The sequence below is a fragment of the Aphelocoma coerulescens genome, chromosome 7, assembly GCF_041296385.1.
Source record: "Aphelocoma coerulescens isolate FSJ_1873_10779 chromosome 7, UR_Acoe_1.0, whole genome shotgun sequence".
NCBI classification, from domain to species: domain Eukaryota; kingdom Metazoa; phylum Chordata; class Aves; order Passeriformes; family Corvidae; genus Aphelocoma; species Aphelocoma coerulescens.
This window is the reverse complement of record NC_091021.1, coordinates 4,456,982-4,477,635: the sequence shown is the minus strand read 5'-3', so window position 1 is coordinate 4,477,635 and position 20,654 is coordinate 4,456,982. Positions and strand designations below refer to the sequence as shown.

General features: G+C 43.5%; 1 protein-coding gene across 1 annotated transcript in view; it reads left to right on the top strand.

Annotated features, from left to right (window-relative positions):
* Window positions 1–20,654, top strand: part of CPS1 (carbamoyl-phosphate synthase 1) — a 108,283-nt gene that overhangs the window by 46,397 nt on the left and 41,232 nt on the right. The window contains exons 17-21 of the mRNA XM_069021793.1: window positions 1,840–1,984; window positions 2,356–2,566; window positions 3,654–3,852; window positions 5,956–6,132; window positions 10,489–10,607. Coding sequence (XP_068877894.1) covers window positions 1,840–1,984; window positions 2,356–2,566; window positions 3,654–3,852; window positions 5,956–6,132; window positions 10,489–10,607 — 851 coding nt within the window. The remainder of the gene's footprint in view (window positions 1–1,839; window positions 1,985–2,355; window positions 2,567–3,653; window positions 3,853–5,955; window positions 6,133–10,488; window positions 10,608–20,654) is intronic.

Sequence of the window (20,654 nt, the reverse complement as noted above, 5' to 3'; positions counted from 1 at the left end):
GGCAGTGTCAGCTGTGGGAGACTCAGGGGACAGGACTGGCACATGTAGGGGAGGCAGTGGGGGCAGGAACCCCATTTTACAGATCCATGGTGAGGTTGAAAATGCGTCGCTTACTCAGGCTCACCCATGGACTGTGTTTAGAGGAAGCAGAAATTCACCCATAAACCTTGGGAGTGCAGCTATCTGACAGCTTTATACCAAAACATTTTTCAGCAGGAAAATTCTTTTCAGCAGGAGAATCTGATTTTGATCAGCACTTTGTGGTTTTTTTTGAAAAAGTAAGCCTGCTGCCTACCAACACCCCCTGATTCCTTTCTGCAGAGTTGTTCCCAGTTAATACTTCTGCCAGGTGTTACTTCATCCTAAGTGCAAAGTCTGGCATTTCTACTTGTTAAATGTCATCCCATTAATCATGGATTAGTGCTAAAATTGATCTGGATCTCTCTGCAAGGCCTCCTGTCCTTCAGAGAGTCAACACCACCTCCCAGTTCAGTATCAATATTTCAAAATTTACAATGAAAACCAATCTGGGTCTTGTTGAATTAACTCAAATTTGGATGCTCATTTCCACAGTCCAGCAATTATGAAGATGATCTGTAGTAATTCAATGAACTGGCTTTTCAGGCACTGGACTGAACTGTTTATAATTCAGATAGCTGAACACTGGGTAACACAGTGAACAGTTATCAGCTGAACACTGATAACACAGCTAGTTCAGGTAACCTGCCCTTGAGGTCATGTCTCCCAAGTCTGCTCATTGAGTGAGAGAAGGCACCAGACACTGGAGCAGCCAGGACTGGTTTGCAGGAGTGGTTAGGTGTTCCTGCTACATCCCCACCAAGTCAGTGCCTGCCTGGGCCAGGAGTGAAGTGCCGTTCCTCAAACCTTTTTTTTTCTTTTTTTTAATGTGTGATTTTGGCAACTGAGCTAAGGGCAACATTTGACTAACAGCTTGAGTTAATGACAGATGGGACCAGACTGAAGAGACAATTCATGGGCAACATTATAACAAGAAGCTTTGCTAAAGGATGGATTGATAATGTGCCCATCACTTTCTAGGGTTTTAAGCGAGTATTGATTAATGTTTTTCTATCTGCTAATATTAAGGCCGTGTATTCGCTTAGATTATGCTCATTTACTAACAAACTGTATTTTTCACTTTCCTCTCATGTGCTGAGGAATACTTTCAACACTTGTTTAAGAATAAATCATGACCCTTGCCTCTGGCTAGTATGCCAATGACAAGCAGCTTTATTAATGCTATTAATTTTGTAGTGTTTGCTGGCACCCACACTCCCATCACTCGGTCATTTTGCTTTTTGCAGCATTCTCCTATTAAAGTCCTTGAGGCTGCCCACATAAAAGCATGCCTGTTGCATGACTGAAGCCTTAGATGTTTTTATATTTCTATTTGTAATTTATATACCGTTGCAAGCACACATGCCCAACCTTTTTTTTCCCCATCATATCACATAATATTTTCAAATGTGCCTTTCAAATCACAGTAAAACAATTTTTAAAAAAGAAAGAAAGAAAAAGGAAGTGCTTGTCATCAGTGTTATGAACTTTACTTATTTTCATCTTTCAGTTGGTCTGGGATGTCTGGAGATAAGTCACAGAAGTCTTAAATAAGGAATATGATCTTATAAGGGGTTTTGGTGCAGGTTTCTTGGGGGGTGTTGTGTTTTTGGTTTGGTTTTTTTTGGTTTTTTTTTGTTGTTGTTGGTTTTTTGTGTGGTTTTTTTTTGTTGTTGTTGGGTTGTTTGTTTGTTTGTTTTTGGTTTGGTTTGGTTTGTTTTTTTTTTTCTTGGATGTTTATTTTCTCTATCCTATTCCCAGGCATTTGCAATGACTAACCAAATTCTGGTGGAAAAGTCAGTTGCTGGCTGGAAAGAGATAGAGTATGAAGTTGTGAGAGATGCTGCTGATAACTGTATTGCTGTCTGCAACATGGAAAACATTGATGCCATGGGAATCCACACAGGTAGGCTTGGGCCCAGGGCGGCTCGATGACTTTTTTTATGCAGTGCCCTTCTACCTGGTGTTATTGACAGAACTTTGTGATTGACGAGGTGGGCTAGAAAAATACTGTTCAGGTCCTGAATAAAGCCAGATTGAGTGTGAAACAGACTAAACCTATACCTGTGATTGTGTTTTCCATAAGATTCCCCAGCCTGTCTCCAACTTTGGGCTTCTGACTATCTGTGCTTTTCATCAGCTGTGCATCTACAAGTTGTAATCTCTGGTAATGTCATTACTAGTAGTGGGTTAGCAAAAACAGTGACTTCTGTGGCCACAATTTACCGCTGCTGAGCTGCTTCTCATTTTCCTTCTCTGCTACCTTATGACAAACAGGAGATTCTGTTGTAGTGGCTCCAAGCCAGACACTCAATAATGAGGAGTTTCAGATGCTAAGGGATCGTGCCATCAAAGTTGTCCGACATTTGGGCATTGTGGGAGAGTGTAATATCCAGTTTGCTCTGCATCCAACTTCCCTGGAGTACTACATCATTGAAGTTAATGCCAGACTCTCAAGAAGTTCAGCTTTGGCCTCCAAGGCGACAGGGTAAGATTATTTTAAAAAACCAAAATGCTACAGAACAAACAAATGAATAAAAAAAAAAATTTAGGAGAGCAGAACAGAAAGAGAGAAGTACAACAAGGGATTTGGATCAATGTATTATTTAAATAAGTAGGTGACAGCTACAAGGAAGAAGAGTTCCGGCATCTGCTTTCCATGTAGTTAAAACATGGAGTTGTAGCTCACATTTTCATCAAGGAAGACTGAAGTTGGCTGTTAGAATTCTGGAGCAGTTAGGTCATTAAGGTGCAGATTTCTGCATGGGAAGCTTCTAAGAACAGCTCTTGTCAGCATCTGTTAGGACTCAGCCTTAGAGAGTTGGTCCTGCTGGGAGATGGAGGGTTGGGTTAGTGAGCCCTCCAGGTCATTCCAGTCTGCTGATGCTGTTACTACAAATGGAAAAACTCCCAGGAGGCATGTGTGGTGGAGCCTACTCCTTACAAAGCACATCCACTGTATCCATATGTTGTCTGCAAATCATCTCTGGGACCCAGAGGGCACTGTTATTAATGAGCTGTCTGTCAGATTGATGCAAATGGCATTGCTAGCTGCCTTTGTGTTGTTGGCTAATCATAAACTAATCAAGATAAGATGGTCAAAGCAGGCTGTTTAAAAATTGGCTTCTTAATTGCACTTCGCAGATGCTGTTGAGAGGCACAAATTAATCTCTAATTTGCAGTTCTCAACAACTCTTACAGTTGTTTAAGAGCCATAGCTGGAGCCATAGGCTGGAGATAAGCCATGATGTTGGGCAGTGGGCATTTGATTGTTTTCTTTTTGGATGACAGATTTGCAGCTAAACATATCTGTTAGAGTGGGCTCACTGTGGGTGTGACAGCTACTGAAAGGGGTGGCTTTGTGGATAAAAAAGCAAGTCCCAGATCTAAGGAAGTAGCTCTGCAATGTGTTGAGGTAGGAAGCTGGATGGGTCGTGCTGTGTTTGAGCTCAGGAGCCCTCCATTGTGTTGAGGAGGGACGGTCACCTCACATCTGTTTGATTGGATCTGTTCCTGGGATTTGCCAAAACAAAGTACTTTCCACTCTACTGTTCTCTACTTCTCCTCTCTGACAGGTATCCATTAGCATTCATTGCTGCCAAAATTGCCTTGGGGATTCCCTTGCCAGAAATCAAGAATGTAGTAACAGGAAAAACCTCTGCTTGCTTTGAGCCCAGCCTCGATTACATTGTGACCAAGATACCCCTCTGGGATCTGGACCGTTTTCAGCACACTTCCAACCAGATTGGGAGCTCCATGAAGAGTGTGGGAGAGGTGAGTGCAAGACTCTCACCTTCCATTTCACCACTTGGGAAAGCCATTTCTCTTTCTGGGAAACCCTCAGAACATCTATCTTCAAGGACCTAATGAATCTGAACTCATATATTAAGCTTAAATAATTTTTATCCAGTACTACAATTAATGGAAATGAGTTTGGACTGTATAATGTTGGATATCATAATGTGGATTCATAAATGGTTTGATTCCTAAAGGAAGAGATCACTATGGATCAACTGGGGTTGACTTTTCTTAACACTCACTCCAGGGCTCTTAGAGTTATTTTTTGGTTTGAGGTTCTGTAGTGATGGTTAATTGCAGTATAATTTCACCAGTAGTAGTGTGTTAAGATTTTCAGTGGTGCCCATGAGCCACAGCTTTCAGTTCTTTCCAAGTTATTTTTCCTCTGTGTTAAAACCATATGCCAGATCTCAGCCTACTTCTTCTCTTGAAATCCAAACACAAATTATCATCTTGCTCTCAAGTTTTGATTTCTCTTAGAGATTAAGTTTCTTACATCAGATTTTAAGGTGTCTGAACAGTAACAGTATTTTCAGACCACATTTTAAGAGGGGGAAAATGAAGCAAAATTGGTAAATTACCCACTTAATTAGTTATTAATTACATATCAGTTAAAATAAAAGCAAAAATAATTATTTGTGTATTTTTTCAGCTGCCTTTTCAAATAGCTATTTTATTAAATTATTTTGACATGCAAGACCTTCCTAATGTCATTATTTTCATTAGATAAGAAGCCATCAGAATTGGAAAGATTAATTAGAATTTGATTTTCCATTGGCACTTTTGGCTTTTAATGGTAATGAGGTGGGTTTTTTGTTTTCAGTGAGATGATGCTTCCTGATATTAACCCTCTCTCCTTAGGGGTTTTGGGACTGTTCTGTAGAACTGGAGTTCCTAAATACAGTTGCCTTGTGCACCATCAGCTGTGGACACTTCCTGGCCATACACATATGCAGAAGGCGATGTTGAGTCCTTCCAGAGTTCATATGTCACAGAAGTGCCTGAACCTGTGTCCTTTTCCAGGCAGGATGCTGGGTAAAGGCAGGACAGAGATACAGGGAGAGTCAGTGCTCCAACAGTGCAGGTGAACTGAAGCAGGGATGGAGAAGCTCAAGGGATGCAGTTTGCAGCTGGTGGAGGGACTGAGAAAGAAGGTTAATCTGCAGGACCTGTGGGTTGGAGAGGGAGTCTTTGAAGTAAAGAGTTTCTTGCCACTGTGTCTCTATTAGTATGGCACAGTCATCTCCCCAGGCCTGAACTTGAAGCCAGATCACAGGACCTACTGCATTTTTATTTATTGAACAGTCTGGCCTGGCTTGGCCTGGCCTGGCTTTTCCTGAGCTCTGTTGTGCTGGGCAGTGGGCCTGGAGCTGTGAGAAAATGACGTTATTTCTTCTTTTGACATTTTTCAGCATTGTGTTTGAGAAGATTTTTATGCTGTTAGGGTCTCACTGCACTGGGAAATAAAAATGTAAAAGTTTGAGAAAGGGCTCTCAGATTTCTAGACAGAAAGGCTTGTTTTCTTATTAGATATGATGTCAAGACTGAAGGAGGGAAACCCCAGTGCTGCTATGCCAAGGAGGAGTAATTGTTTAAGAGAGCCCTCACAGGGGAGAGTTACTGTTAAATGTAATTGAAAGGAAGAGGAGCAGATTTCTCCTGAACCTTAAAATTCCCACTGTGAGTTTCTATCTCTAACAGGTTGTTAAACCGAAATATTCTTTTATATACTATATCCATGCTGCTGCATAATGTTTCCCTCTACCAGAGTGCTTCAAAGCAGTTTACAGAGGAGAGCAGCATCCTCCTGTGTGCTACAGACAGGGAGATGGAAACCAAAAGCAGTCGCTTGTCTGGAACTCCCCACTGATACCATGAGCAGAGTCAGATCTAGAAGTGGGGCTGCCAAGGCTCAGTCAGCTGCACCTTACAGCCAGGAGGACTACCTTAGATAGGAGTCCAAAGGCTGCCATGTTTCTGTGTGCTTGTCTGTGTGGTTGGAACTTTCCCCACTCTGTTACTCAGGGCACAGCCAGGCTTGTCTCACTGTAGCTCATGTGGGTGTGCACTCCCTTACAGGTCATGGCTATCGGACGCACGTTTGAAGAGAGCTTCCAAAAGGCCCTGAGGATGTGCCACCCCTCAGTAGATGGCTTCATTTCACATCTGCCTATGAATAAAGCCTGGCCAGCCATTGTAGATCTCCAGAAGGAGCTCTCTGTGCCATCCAGCACTCGGATATATGCAATAGCCAAGGTAACAAAAGATAGAAAGACCTTGACCTACATCCCTTGAATTGGATCTACCGGATTGGGTCAACTGAGGTGACAAAGGCTGAGTATTCTTCCTTCCCTTTCTTCCCTCTGTCATGTTCACTGGGAGTGCTTTGAGTAGGATCCTTGCTTACACTTTCTGCTTACACTTCCATGTTCTGGTAACGTGTTTGCCTTTTGGTGGTACAATCTTAGCCTGTGCTCATTACGTTCAGCATCAGGTGCTTTCCTGTGTCCTGTCACTTTAGTTTGTAGCTGAGTGCTGGTGAAGACCTGGATTACTTTCCTCTCCTATAATATTATATTTGTTTGCTAAACATTCCATAGTGTTCAGCCCTGATTTACACTAGTGTAAGTTCCAGTCAAAATTGGTCAGTTTTTCAGATTACAAAGGAATAAATGAAGATCCTTTTGAGAACTGAAACAAAGGATGATAAAGAATGGCAAGCTGCAGTGTGTGAGAGCACTGTCTACTTGCAACGGTTTCATTGGTATGGGCTTGAAACTAAAAGAACTACACAACTCTATGTTAAATTTCACAGACAAGAAATCCACTGCTCTTCAAAACTGGCTTAGCTGCCTGCAGCATTCTTTTAAGCCCTCTCCTGTCACACTGGTCAAATCACTTCAGCCTTGAAGGTGTCTGTGTAATGGGGAGTGTTATTCTAGAGGGACTAGGGTGTGAATTTATTTCTTCCTTCATCTCCTCAGTGTTTGCCCGTGTATATCACATGATAAATGTGTGGTTAGTTACTTTAGAAGGTAGGTGCAATTTCACACTTTGGTTTTTCTGCAGGTAACATGTCCACCTGTCCATACCCTCTGTGAAGAGGAGGGAACAGCTGTCTTTTACAGCTCCTGCTTACCTGTTGGCTTGATTTTTTTAAGATTGCAAACCTTCCTGGCAGGGAATTCCCAATTACTCTTTTGTACCCTGACTTCGTGTGGTGGAGTCTTTAAGCCCTTTGTACTCATGTGTAGGTACATCTTGTTACACCTCCACATGAGTGAGGAGCTGAGCCTGTGCTGTGTTAGTTAAAAGGTTTTCACAGAGCTGTTCCTCTAAAAATGGCCTGAAGAAAAATCATAAGGTGTCCTATAAATGTGTGGCTTGTCCAGCTGTTCTCTCTTGCTTTTCAAGCTGGGGAAATGCATGTCTTCATCCTTCAGCAGCTGTGTTTGGTCTTTATTACAGCCTTTTTCTTGTGACTGAAAGAAAAATCTTACTTCTTGTGTCTCTGAGAGAGCTTGTATGAAGGATTAAACTTAGACCCATATTAACACAGGGAATCTGGGGAGATGAAGGTGAGTTTGGGCCCCACTGGGTGTTCTCAGATGCTGGTACTTTCACTGGGAGCTGTTGGAAAAAGCAAAATCAAACTCCTAGTTCCTCCTTATAAAGAGTTGCCTCTCCCCAACGAAGTGTACTAATTCATCCCCATTAATAACTGAGGCAAGCAGTGTGAGTAAGAGGTGCTTCTGGCAGTTGGAGCTGTCTGCATGAAAACCCCTTCCCAGCTTGTTGACATTTAAAAGCCAACAGTAAGCCCCCATTAGCCATCAGCTCCCTTTGAAACAGGATGGCACTTTGTTATATTCTATATGTCTTCTCCCCCCTCCAATCCCACTAGTCAGCCCTCCAAGGCTTTTTACTTTTTCTCTCTCCTTTGCCTGTTGGATGATGACAATAGTGACTGTTCAGGTGCAAGGAAAGAGAGTTCAGCTGCCATTCAGAGCTATTGCTGTTGTAAAGGGGCTCCCTGTTGTCATGTAAAAGAAGGCACAGGAGAGAGGCTGACATAGATGAGACTTGTTCCTTGGCCAGAGTGGGAGTGCTGCAAGGATGGAACAGCCTGATGAGCAGGGATGCTCAGGTTCTGTCAGGTGTTTTATGCTCCTCTTAAGGTCGTAGACAAGTGGCCTCAGAAGGCTTAGGCTGTGGAGTCGATGCACGCTATGTTCCACACCAGGGTCCTGGTCTCCTAGTTGTCCACACTACAGATGTGTAGTTTGCACTTGTGCTGCTGTCCACAGGCAGCTAAATACTTCCTTTGACAAGGAGCCAGGATGGAGCAAGGGCTCTGGCCCTAGAGAAAGCATAGGCTGCCCTCTGTTGCTTGGCCTGGAGGCCAGGCTTGCTCCATGGCTCTTGGTGTGAAGGCAGTCCTGTAAACATATTGGCTTCCCAGTATGAACCAGTCCCTACTGGACGGGATGCTCTTTAAGTTGAACAGGGCTCTAAAGTCACACTGTCCTGCTGTGGCTCTCTCCTCCTGCTTCCATGGTGTGTTGCGGCTGTACTCCTTCATGTAGGTTTGAAGAGAGGAAAGCCATCGGAGTTCAGGGCCTCTCTGAACAAATTCTACATGATTGCCTGGAAACTTGATTTGCCCCTGGAGTGTGGTGATAGGGAGCAAGAAATGTCTACAAACTCATTCTTCTCTCCCAGTCTCCAGATTTGTATGACAGGGATGAAGATGCTTGATTTTCTCTGCCCCTCCTCTGATGAATGAGTGGAAGGCATATGTTTTTTCAGTTTTCTTTGAAGATCCCTGGGACTTTTTAAATAAAGTGTCCTAAGCAGCTTAAGAGTATGTGTTCATGCTACCTGTGTGTGTATGTGTGGCTCAGGGACCATTGACTGGAACTTGGAGATCCTCAAGATGTGCAAGTCTGCGTGTGTTTTGTAAAAATAGATGGACAGAAAAAAAGACCTGCTCACATCCCACTAATGTGGCAACATGACCTCACCCTCCAAGCACGAAGGAGTCAAGATGGGAAGGACCCCTTCTCAGTTGCCTCATACCAGTAGTGTACCCAGAAATGTCTGAGAAGCCCAGCTTTGTCACTGCCAGTGCTTAGGGACTGCTGTGAGGGCCCCAGGCTTCCCACTGCAGGCATTGGGAAGAACAGTGACTGTTGGGTGCCAAGCATGAGCCAAAGACTCAGTATGTGACTGGCTACTCTAAAGGAGCAAAATATGCTTCAGAGGTTTTCACCACTGCTTGTGAGCACACAGGATATTCCAGTGAGCAGTTGTGAACAAGAGGATAATTTCAAGAGGGACACACAGGCAAGCTGCCTGGGAATTCTTTAGAAAAGGCAGGAGGTGGTGTCAGTATTTTGCAGAGAGCTGCCACCTGTCCCTTAGCCATATGGGTAGTGCCTCCTGTTTCTCTGAGCTGGCAGAAGCACATGGTGATGATACCAACATTGTGCCCAAGTTTGGTAACTCGGGGGAATAATGCTGGGGTGCAATGGACCAAGCTCATTCCTGGATCAGTTCTGGAATTTTGTTCAATGGCATTGCTCTGACTTTGTTCCAGGGATGCTGCCCTGCAAGAAAACAATTAAGCATGATAAGAAATTAATGAGCCTGATTACTTTAGCTCAGCAAAGATACTGTGCTGGCATTATCATTATGGTTGATTATAGTTGCTTTATCAGGAGAGTTGTAACTGTACACGACTGGTGAGACCCAAGAAATTGCATTAATAGAAAATACATCATATTGAAGGCTCTCTGAGGTGCTGGGGTTTTTTAAATATTATGATGTTTTGTAACCCATTGTCTTATGACTAATACCTCTGTGGGGTTCCTTTTTACCCCATGGCTGTAAATAATTGATTTAAAAAAAACCCCATCAATAACCGCAGCAAGATAATGCAGGGTAATTTGAATGGTCTTGACATTATCTTGAGGTACAGTGAGAGAAGCTAGAGCTATGCTGTAGCTGCAAGCATCACCCAGGCCCTGACTCTCCTTTGCTTCAGAGGTAATGTAAGGCCACATGCTTTGATTCAGCCCTGCATTTCAAGGGTATATCAAGATTTAAGCTCCAAAGCAAAAAGTTCCTTCACAGCTGAGAATCCAGACCTTCCTGTTTTACATTTGCAGCTAGGAGTTTGGCAGTGGGCCTGAGATTTAGGCAACTTGAATGGTAAGAGGTGTGGATGAAGGACTGGTCACTGCAGCCTGAATGTGGCTCCCTGTAGTTAGCTGAGCACGTTCTCAGTGGCCACCCAGCCTAGCTGCTATCAGCTTGACTGGCTGCTGGTTCTGTGAAAAGCAAATTACCTCTCTCACTGAAACAGAAGCCACCTTTTGGAACCAGAGCACAGGGAGAAGTGGCTGGTGCCTCCCTGCACTCCCCATGGGGCACAGTTTCTGTGCAGGAGACAGGGTCAGGAGGTAGGTGAACATTTGATTTGTACAGCTTGGTCTACGAAACTTTTTTTATTTATGATATATACTTGCTCCTACCTATTTGCAGCAAAAAAATCTGTATTTGTGCAGCATGTGTTAAAGGGGCTGTTTGGTGCTGTCCTGTTTTTGGCAGGCCTTGGATAATGAAGTCCCAGTGGATGTCATTCACAAACTCACAGCCATTGACAAGTGGTTCCTGTATAAGATGCGCAGCATTGCGAACATGGAGAAGATCCTAAAGGAAGTGAACAGGTAAAAAAGCCTTGTCCTAGGACACAACAGTTCTTCTGGGAATCCTGCTTGGAAACCTATGGTAAGCACAGATGCAGTCAATGCTGAGAAGTTTATTCAAGTGCTTGGAATAAACAGTGTTGTCTTAAAACCCAGTTGACTGTCTCAGTAAGCAGAAATTTAGAAATTTTTAAGCACACTTTTTTTTTTTTTTTTGGTAAAATAACTCCTTTGAGTACTTGGGCATCTTGGCTGTTCTCAGGGATTATGGAAGTTACGGTTTATTTTGGAAAATCTTCACTATCTCTGAGGCTAAGACTAGGAATGTGGATGGCCTGTGATGATTAACTCATGTAACTAGGAGAGAGTTGCCTTTCAAACTCAACACAGGACTTGTCCTGACTTACTGTGCCTGAGGGTCACACGCACTGCATTTTATTTCCAGCCTGGCCTATTGATTTTTAAGCTTTTCTTCTTTGCTGTGATCATGCAGTATGTGTGAGTATTGCTCTTGTACCATGCTTTCAAACGTCTATGGTTCCAGACATATTTAAATATAAATCTTCTTCCGTCAAGAAAAATGACCATATAAAAGCAAACAGGAAAGATAGCAGTAAATTAAAGCAGTGGGTTGTATTTCAGTTCATACTCTTGCTGACTTGAGCTTTCCCTTCATGTTTTATGAGGCTGGGAGAGCCTCCTTGCTGAGTTATTAAAGGCCGAGTGTTGTCGGCTTTTCTGCCTCTGGTATCCGTTGTGCTCCCACGTGTCACCACATGATGGCACTGGGAGCGCAGCGGAGGCAATGATCTCTGAGCCGCTCCTCAGTCCACCAGCGTCATCTCTGCTTTTTGACTAGCTGCACGCTTTTAATTGAGCAGCTCCTGCGCTCCTTTGCATCCGGAACAACCGGGATCTGGAGCTAAACAAAAACACATATGGAGAGAGATGTCGAAGAGAAGGAGTAGCTTGATTATTTGCAGAAATATATTGTTTGGATGCAGAAGTTTTTGGCTGCGGAAATTTTTGTCCTCTAACATCTATGTCACATTGCATTTGTATCTGCCCCCTTTAACAGGTATATGCAGCTCCTGAAGAAAAACAACATATCCAGAATCAGTTTGAGCTTGACACTTGTTGGAGTGGCATGCTCTGGAATGAGGCCCCAGAGGCTGGCCCCATCCTCAGGTGGTATAAAATCCAGCATAACTCCACAGAGGCTAATCTTCCTGAACCCTCCTGTATCCCTGAGGTTGCTTTCCCTTTCTCTGCAATGGGTGGCAGGTGATTGTACTACCAGTGATCAGTAGCTGGTACCACCCCACACAGTTTTTCATCCTTGTGGTGCACAGGCAGCAGGTTGTACAGCAGCCTGCTAGAGACAGCCCTCACGCAGTATCCAGCCTAACATTTTTACCAGACACAAGCAATGTTGTGTCCCTTGGAAGTGGATTCTTGCAATTCAAATCAGTCTGTGTGTGGTACCATAGAATCACAGAATGGTTTGGGCTGGAAGGGTCCTTAAAGATCATCTAGTTCTAACCCCCTGCCATGGGCAGGGACACCTTTCACTATCCCAGGTTGCTTCAAGCCCCATGCAACCTGGTCTTGGACACTTCCAGGGATGGGGCAGCCACAACTTCTCTGGACAACCTTGCCAGGCTCCCCCCACCCTCACAGTGAAGATTTTTTGGTAATAGCTCATCTAAATCTTTTCTCTGTTAGTGTGAAGCTGCTCCCCCTTGTCCTGTTGATGCCTTTTCTCTGGTCCTAAAATCACAAGCCGGACACAGGTGATAAAAGGGGTTACCTTTATAAGGATCCTTAGGTGCACAATTTGGCAGGTGGAAAACGCCAAAGATGCACACACAGCATAATGTGTATACAATTTTTATATGTTTAGCAAATTGTATCTGACAAAAAACCCCAAATAGAGACATAAGTTGTGAGGTAATTCCCCCCTGGTTCAACCTTCTTTGAATTTCCCCTCTTTTAGATAGGCACTAAACTTTGTTTATGAAAATGTGTCTTGGAGAGCTAGTTTAAACCTTGGCTTCCCAGAGAATCTAACCTTGGACCCCCAGCTTGGAGCCACTAGGGAATTTATTTTGTCTTTCTGTCTAACAGAGTAGGTAAAATGCTAGCTATGAATACTGTGATAGGCTACAGAGCTGCAAATATATGTGTAAAGAATATAGAAGATATATAAAAGAAAAAAAAGCAAAAATCAATTCGGCAGCACTGTCACTCCATGCTCTTATAAATAGTCTTCTCCATCTTTCTTGTCGGCTCCCTTCAGGTATTGGAAGGCCGCAGTTGGGTCACCCCAAAGCCTTCTCTTCTTCAGGATGAACATATAAATTATCTTATCCTCATTCACTTACCAGTGCAGATTTTCACTCCGCTATCATTGCTCACACTTTTGCAAGAAAACTGTCTTACCTCTCAACCAGCACTGGAGTGAGGGGATGGACTGTCCAGCTGCATTACATTGAAGGCACAAAGGCAAAGAGCCAGGGAAAAACACTTGTTACTTGAACTAAGAGGCTAGTCCAGTGAGCCACATCAGGAAACATATCTCTGCCATAGCCAAGGGAAAGCTAATTGAGTGATGCAAATGAGACTTGGCACACATGTGCTCTTCCTGCAGCCAGCTGTTTCCAGTCCCCAGCATGCCTGGCATGAGTTCTACCTGTGCTACAGGATAATTTCCAATTAAAAAGAATGAGAGGTAATACCATCACTGCTTTAAATGTTTCTGTTGTTGGAGCACAGTTACCAGAACCAGAAGCAGTTGCCCTGTTCCTGATCATTGTTGCTGGTTACAGGCTCTTTGGATGAATCCACCCCTTCCTTTTTGTCTCTGTGTCAGTTTGAGAGTGAGGTTTTGGATGCAGTTGGAGTAACAAGAGTCTTGATTTGGGCCCTGCAGAGCTCTTGTAGAGACTGGTAACAGAAGAGTAGACCATCTTGTAGAGATGGTCTCTGCCAAGAGGAAACTAAGAGCTAGAACAAGTGGATATGACAGACAGATGGGGAAAGGGGGATCAGAGGCAGGTGGAGGCCTTTGAGAGCAGTTCAGGAAGCAGCTCTCACACATCACATGCTGCCTTGCATCCTTGCCATGTGCAGCGATTCAGAGGTGAGCAGAAGGTCTCACTGATACATGTAACAGATCTGCTTACATGTGTGAAAGGCTGTGTGGGATAATGCAGTGCAGAGGGAAAAACGTTCTGACCTATAAATGTTTGTGCATTCTCTGTGGTGTAGAGGCAAGGCCAGCCATTTCCAGAGACAGTAGGGACTGGGAAAAGCACCCTCTGCCCCACTTACCTTTGTCCCATTAAACTTTTTTCTAGAGAAGATTGGACCTGATGCTGGGTGGGACTGTATAGCTTTGTCATGCTACAGCAGTGCTTCCATTTAACTCTGCCTCTGGGCCCTCTAGGATGGAGAAGTAGTTATTTCAGACTATGTGATATGGCTGCAGGAAAGCAAATGGTCTGAGTTGAATTGGGAAAAGAAAGCCATTTTGAGACTACTTGTGAGAATGTCAAGTAATATCACAGACATGTCAAACATGTGCCTCTGCTGTTTCTCCTGTGACCTTACATATTTTTTATTTTGGAAACTTACACTAAGGGGTTTTTTGTTGTTGTCTGACCAATTACATTTATACCTGGAGTGTAATTTTAACTTCAACCTTCCCCACCACACACATGCACATAAATAAAACCACTTGTACATACTCACATGGAAAGAGCAAACACCATCCCATGCTGTCAGTCCATGAACAGGTGATGGTGTATGAGGCAGTGGCAGTGCAATAGGATGTGCTATTATCTGGAAATTATTTCCCTAGATTTGGCCTTGCCAGTCCCGTGAGTGAAAATGGGAGGAAGGACCTGGAGAGACCCTGCTGGCTGTTCATCACACTGACAGCTCATGGAGGAGGTGGAAGTTTGGACAGACCGTGTCCAGCTGTCTGAAGCAGCAGGAAGTGAGATGTCACTTTAAGGCCAGGGTTATGGACCCAGTCCTGAGCAAGTCAGATTTGAAGCAGGGTCCAGTGATACCAACCATCCCCAGGAGGACAGCTGAAACCCAGGCTTAGAAGTAACATCTAAGTCATACTTGACTAGGCCTAGGTGCAAAGAAAAACCTTTTCCAGGAATTTACATATGTTCTTTGACTGTTTGTAGTGAAGATTTGTTTGCAATGATTATTTTTATCTGTTCCTGATTTTTGGATCCCTGAGAACAGTGGCTGTACACAAGGAGAATATATAACAAACATGATTAAATAGAGGTAAAGAGGTAGGCAGCTATGGTAAAATCATCACTTATGCCCAAGTGACATGGGGACAAAAGCCTTGTTGAAAATCAATAGGACTTGTGTTCCTAAGTCACTTAGGTATCTCTGTAGCAGTGGATCCTGAAATTGATTGTATTTGCCATTACTTGAGAGCTCGTAGGGATGGGGGGAAAGTAGAGGTAGTGGGGTCAAGTTCAGTGCTGTAGAAAATCTGAGTAAAACCCAGGAAAGCGATCTTGCGGCAGGCAGAAGTGTGAGTATATTGCCCAAAGAAGAGCATTTCAGTATTCATTAAAGTCTTTAAAGTAGAATTCAAGTGAGGAATGAAGAGCATAATAAACCACCATTGTGAAGAGCAAAGCATAGAGATGGTGAGCTTGCCCAAAGTCTCGAAGACAGTCTGGCAGTGTAATGAATTGAACTCTGTCACCTGAAATCTCAACTCTTCAAATTAACATTAATGAAAACAGCAGATCATCTTTTTGGCAGATACTGAATTAGACAGCCTGCTAACAGTGGGAAATGATGGCACCAATCATATTTTGATCATTCTATAATTTGGAGCTTTGTTTTGAAGGAAAGTATGTCCTTGCTCTGTGGGTGTTGTGTGAAAACACCTCCTGACCTGTTGTTTGCTTGAAAAGAGTAAGTGCAGTACTATCGCTCTTGCCATTCCTGGAGAGACATGGGTTAATAAAGGGGAAAGACAAAAGTGTGAGGGTGCAGACCCACTTTAGCTCAGCATTTGTAGCTGGGTGCTCTGCTCAATTGCCCATGGGAGAAGTTGTTTATTGCAAATGCCTTTTGGGAGCCCATGTCCCTGGGTACCTGCAAGGTATGCTTTGAAAGCTGTTGGAAGCCTCCCTGTGGTGGAGGAAATAGAGGTGCTGGAATGAAAACCTGGCACCAGCAGGTGAGCTGGGAAGCACTGCAGGGAGGGAAACTCAGGCCATCCATAACCTGTGCTCTTCAATGAGGACTGCTGCACCCCCACTTTTCTCAGCAGCAGTTCCTGCTGACTCATGTGCTTTTGGGACAGGTCAGCGTGCTTCACACAGGTCTTGTGTGGGAATCAAGCAGACCAGGTCCCGTGATAGTAACTGAGGCTCTGCTGATTTATGCCATTTGAGGAGTGGTCACTGACATATTCGTAAGTGCTCCTCTCTAGCTAACAAGGAAGATTACTTTTGTCTTCTTTGTGAACTGTAGGGCAGGAGAGGCTTGGGAACAAGTTCAGAGTGTGGTACATGAGGAGAATAAAATACAAGCAGCTATTCAGCACTGTTGCTTGTGCTTTGTGTGGATCTAACATAAGATGCTTTCTGTTTGTCTTGTAGAGCCATTTTGTGGCTGTATTTTCTTTCAAAGCATCTGTACATTTGTGAACATGCAATAGGTATGTTTTCCTTGATGCAGAGGATATACAGGCATTGCCTTAAAAAGCCATTGGGGAGTCTCTGTAACAAGTATGTACTATGCTAGGAGCAGGGAAGTCTGTACCATGGCATCCCAGCAAAGACCTCAAAGCTCTCTTTTACCAGGGGTAGAAAATAGGCTTTCAGGAAACAGCTACAATCCATTTTTTGGCTGTGTTTTGGCGTGAGCTGCTGGTTTAGCTCATTTATTCTTGTGAGTGAGTCGTTCAGGTCTTAGGGCACAGTGTGAGGTTCATGTTACTTAAATCAAGATGTCCACAATGAGATTTATTAGCCCGGGGACCAGAATGTTAAAGGTGCAGAGTGCTGGAGTGACAATTGTTCTGTGAGTGAGATTTGTTGGTTTACAGCTCCTGCTTCTCTAAACACTCCTTTGACAGCTTTTTGTTAGTCATCTCATGAGTTTCTTAAGAGGGGAAAACTGGTAACAATCTGCCTCCTTGAGAAGAGGAGCAGGGAGAGAATTTATACCATGATCTTGTTATTTTAATTGTAGCATGTTCAAAATCTTGTAAAACATCAGAAGTAATCAAGGAAACCACTAGGAGCCTTGAAGCAGAACAGGACAGTGAGGGGATGAGAAAGAATACGTTTTTGTACATAATTCAGCCTGAAATTTAGCAGCTTTTTGACACCCTGCAGGCCTATGACTACAGAGAAAGGAAGAGCTCTCTCAGGACTGGGCATAATGCATTTTGTTTCCAATTCTTCTTACTTTTGGTCCACTTTGCTTGCCATAGTGAAACTTGGCTTAAGGTTTAAAGTCTGGGCTTAAATCCCTTCAGACTTGGGAGGAGCTGAGTTCAAGATCTATGGGCTGGAGTGTGCTCGCCTTTGCAGCTCCTCTGTGCATATCCAAGCCACATTTGTAGCTGCTGAAATGAGGCAGAGGTGACGGTGCAGGGATGAGCCTGTGAGCTTACAGAGCACATGTTAACTGGGACACAGCATGCAGTAGGCTGTGTCCCAAATGCTCCCAGATGTAGCTTTCAGTTCACAAAATATTCCTGATCCTTTTGATCAAGGCCTATTTACATGTGCCTCAGTAATACGTGGATGGACATAAACTTGACAACATACCTTAAAAAGAAGCAGAGCCTGATTTGGGAGACAAGAAAAAGAGTGTTTCTTCTGCTGGCATCTTTATTGGCGGATCATATGAAAGCTGGTCAAGTGGAAGAGAGGGCTCTGCTGAAGCAAGCAGGGTCTCCTGATAATTTCAATGCTGCCAGCGTTCCTCAGTCAGTTAATAGATTTCTCCAGGTTCTCTGTGCCAGGTGAAAATTTCCTCATTAAGCAAAATTTATTCCATTTTCTCTTATCATTTATTATCAAAGAAGTGAGTGGATGGAGTTCCAAAGATGTCAGGGTGGAATTTTAAACTAAAAGCAGCTACAAATCAACACTGGAAGCTGAAATGGAGTCATAAGCAAGGTTGGGGGAAGGCTTGTTTTGTTTATAAACTGAAAAATGAGCAGGGGACTTCAGCTTTCTGAGGAGGTGAACAACCATTTAATAATTATGGCAGTATGCAAAAATCTAATTGTCTGGTTTTGAAGCTCTAAAACTCCTGACTTTCATTTTGCAAAGGCAAGCATTAGGAAAAGGAGCATTATGGAAGTCTGAAATCATGGTCACTTAGTCTTCCCTTGTTTCAGAATTGATTCTAAACCAGTGAGGGAGTTTAATCTTTGGAAGACTTTTTGCTTTGTGTTGGAAAAGTAAGTGATGCTCCAGGGGAAAGTGGGAGGCAGTGATGTAGGACTGGGTCATGTGATTTGGTATATCCAGAACTGAGAATTTTTGTCTTGTCTTTTGGTGCTGGATTTCTGGTGAGCTTGAAGGGTTATTTGCTCTCAAATATTCAAAGAGATCAGCCTGATTCTGCTCTTGCTGGCTTTAGTGTCTCTAGCTTGTCTAAAGGGCTGTCTCTGAGCAAAGGCAGTGGGAATGCTGGATCTTAAAAATTGTCACCCCTTAACCTCTGCATGTCTGTTTTGTGATCTGCAAGATAAGCATCACCCTACCATACTGTTTGCATGTTTCTTTATATTATTTCCATGAAAGCTGAGACATAAATGCTAAAAACTACCATTATTAGTAAATGGAAATTATTCTATTATGAAAATGCATGTCCAGTACATGTAGAGAGGCAGCCTGATTTCCATACCAGGGCTGAGGATTTGCAATTCTCTGATTCAATTCCCATTAAACATGGTGGACCAATGCTGCTGGCTTCTCCTATCATGCATTGGGAGCAGAAGAGGAAAAAGTGCATGGAGAAAATGCATGGTTCCATTTCCCGTCTAGGAACTCGTCTTTCCTCTTTTGCATGCTGGTTTTCCTATAAGAAACTAGTTACCTTTCTGCATGGATTAGTAAGTGGCCTAACCTAAATTAAGCTGCTAGCCCAAGGCAAATGAATCATGGTGCAAAATAATCACTGCTTTTGTTCTACCCTCCCAGCTGGGAGGGTGACAGTGAATAATATTGCTATAATGAGATACAAGAAATGAAATGAAAACAAGCTGCAAATGAAGGCAATTTGCTGTCTCTGACAGTAATCAAATGACAGTCAGCTATGTGTGTTCCTGAGGCAGAAGGGAGGGAGGGCGAGGGAGTAAAGGCTCATTTTCTTGGGGTCATCAGGTCTACTCACTCATTCTAAGGAGGCTGAGTCCTTAATAGCTGGTGACTGCTAGCATCAGTTTTGACAGAGAATTGGTGGAGTTTGCTCTATTTGCTTCTGTAAAACACACATCCATGCCTTTAGTTCTAGTGTTCATGGTTTGTGCATGTCCTGCCTCTGAGCTGACATCAGAAAGCAGAATGGGCTGAGGAGAAGCACAGGAGTTTCTGGTGGAGGTATTAGAGCACAGAAACCATGAGTTTGAACATAGTATGGTGCCACAAAGTGGGTCTTACTGGGAAATCCAAAACCAGGAAAGCTCAACCTGCTGGATTAGGCAGGACTTTTTCACCGAATCATAGAATGGTTTGGGTTGGAAGAGATCTTAAAGCTCATCTCATTCCACCCTCTACCATGGGCAGGGACACTTTCCACCAGCCCAGGTTACTCTGAGCCCTGTCCATCCTGGCCTTGAACACTTCCAGGGATGTGGCAGACACAATTTCCCTTCTGACACTAATGAAGAGGAGGCTTTGCGGGAGTAAGAAGGGTGATGTGGTTCAAGTTGTAGAGGAGATCCAGGGTGTAGGTGGTGCTCCTGCCTGGAGTCCCCTGAGGGCAGAGCAGGCTGTTTGTGGGGCCAGGCTGGGACATGGCACGGAGAAGAGGATTTATTGTGAGTGTTTCTTTCCTGCAAATTCTCTCCAGCTTTCCCTTTCTCCTGTTCTGTTGCACGAAGTTGGAGCACTCTCTTTGTATACTCCAGGGCAAGGAGGGAGGTGGCATTGGAAATTCAATAGAGCAAATCCTATCTATCCAGGGATCTGAGCCCCAGAATTTCTGGTTCCCAGTTCTGCTCTCAGAACAGCTGGTTTGACACGTGTGACTCTCATCTGTTTCACACTAGCCTAACTTTACTGAGGGCAGCAGAGCTGCTCTGTGCCTAAGCCAGAGTAGAAAATCCAGTCCAATGACTCCCTTTCATGCTTCAGCTTCCTGACAAATTCCAATAAAACGGTCTTACCCCTCTTCTCCCACGCAAATAAAATAATACTATTTATTTTAAAATACCATCAAGCAAAAGACATAATTCAAAAGCTCTGATTTAGGAAAATTGCTTGTTTGTTAATCATTCCTTTTTCCTGATTCAGAGCTCGCTTGCTCATAAAATATTGATTTATTGGGCAGGCAAGAATGCTCTTGGCAATGAAGATGTAAAGCAGAAGTGCTGATTAAAATACAGGCTTTTTTATGTTTTTGCAAAAGCTAAGCTTAGAAAAGGTAGCTTAGAAAGAGAGCGAGGCAGAAACTGTAAGGGTGGAGTCAAAAGGAAGTGGGGCGAAGAGTAGGAGAGAAAAGAGTAGACTGAATGAGGAAGGAATGGAGAGGATGAAAAAAATGAAGAGCAAAATGGACAGGAAAATGTTGATCTTCAGAAATGGCAAGGGGAAAGCAATGTGTTTGAAATAGCATAAACTAGGACTTCTGAAACGCAAAACCAGGAGAACAAGAATGTATGGAAGTATTAAGAGACCCTGGTTGTAAATGTGAAATCGAAAAAGGTGCCCCTGCTTTACCTGCTCTATCCCCCCTCTCAACTTTCCTAATGCAAGAAGCAACACTAATGATATAGAAAAGAGTATATTGAGACTGTTACAAGAAAAAACCTACCTTGTGTGTGAGCCTCTA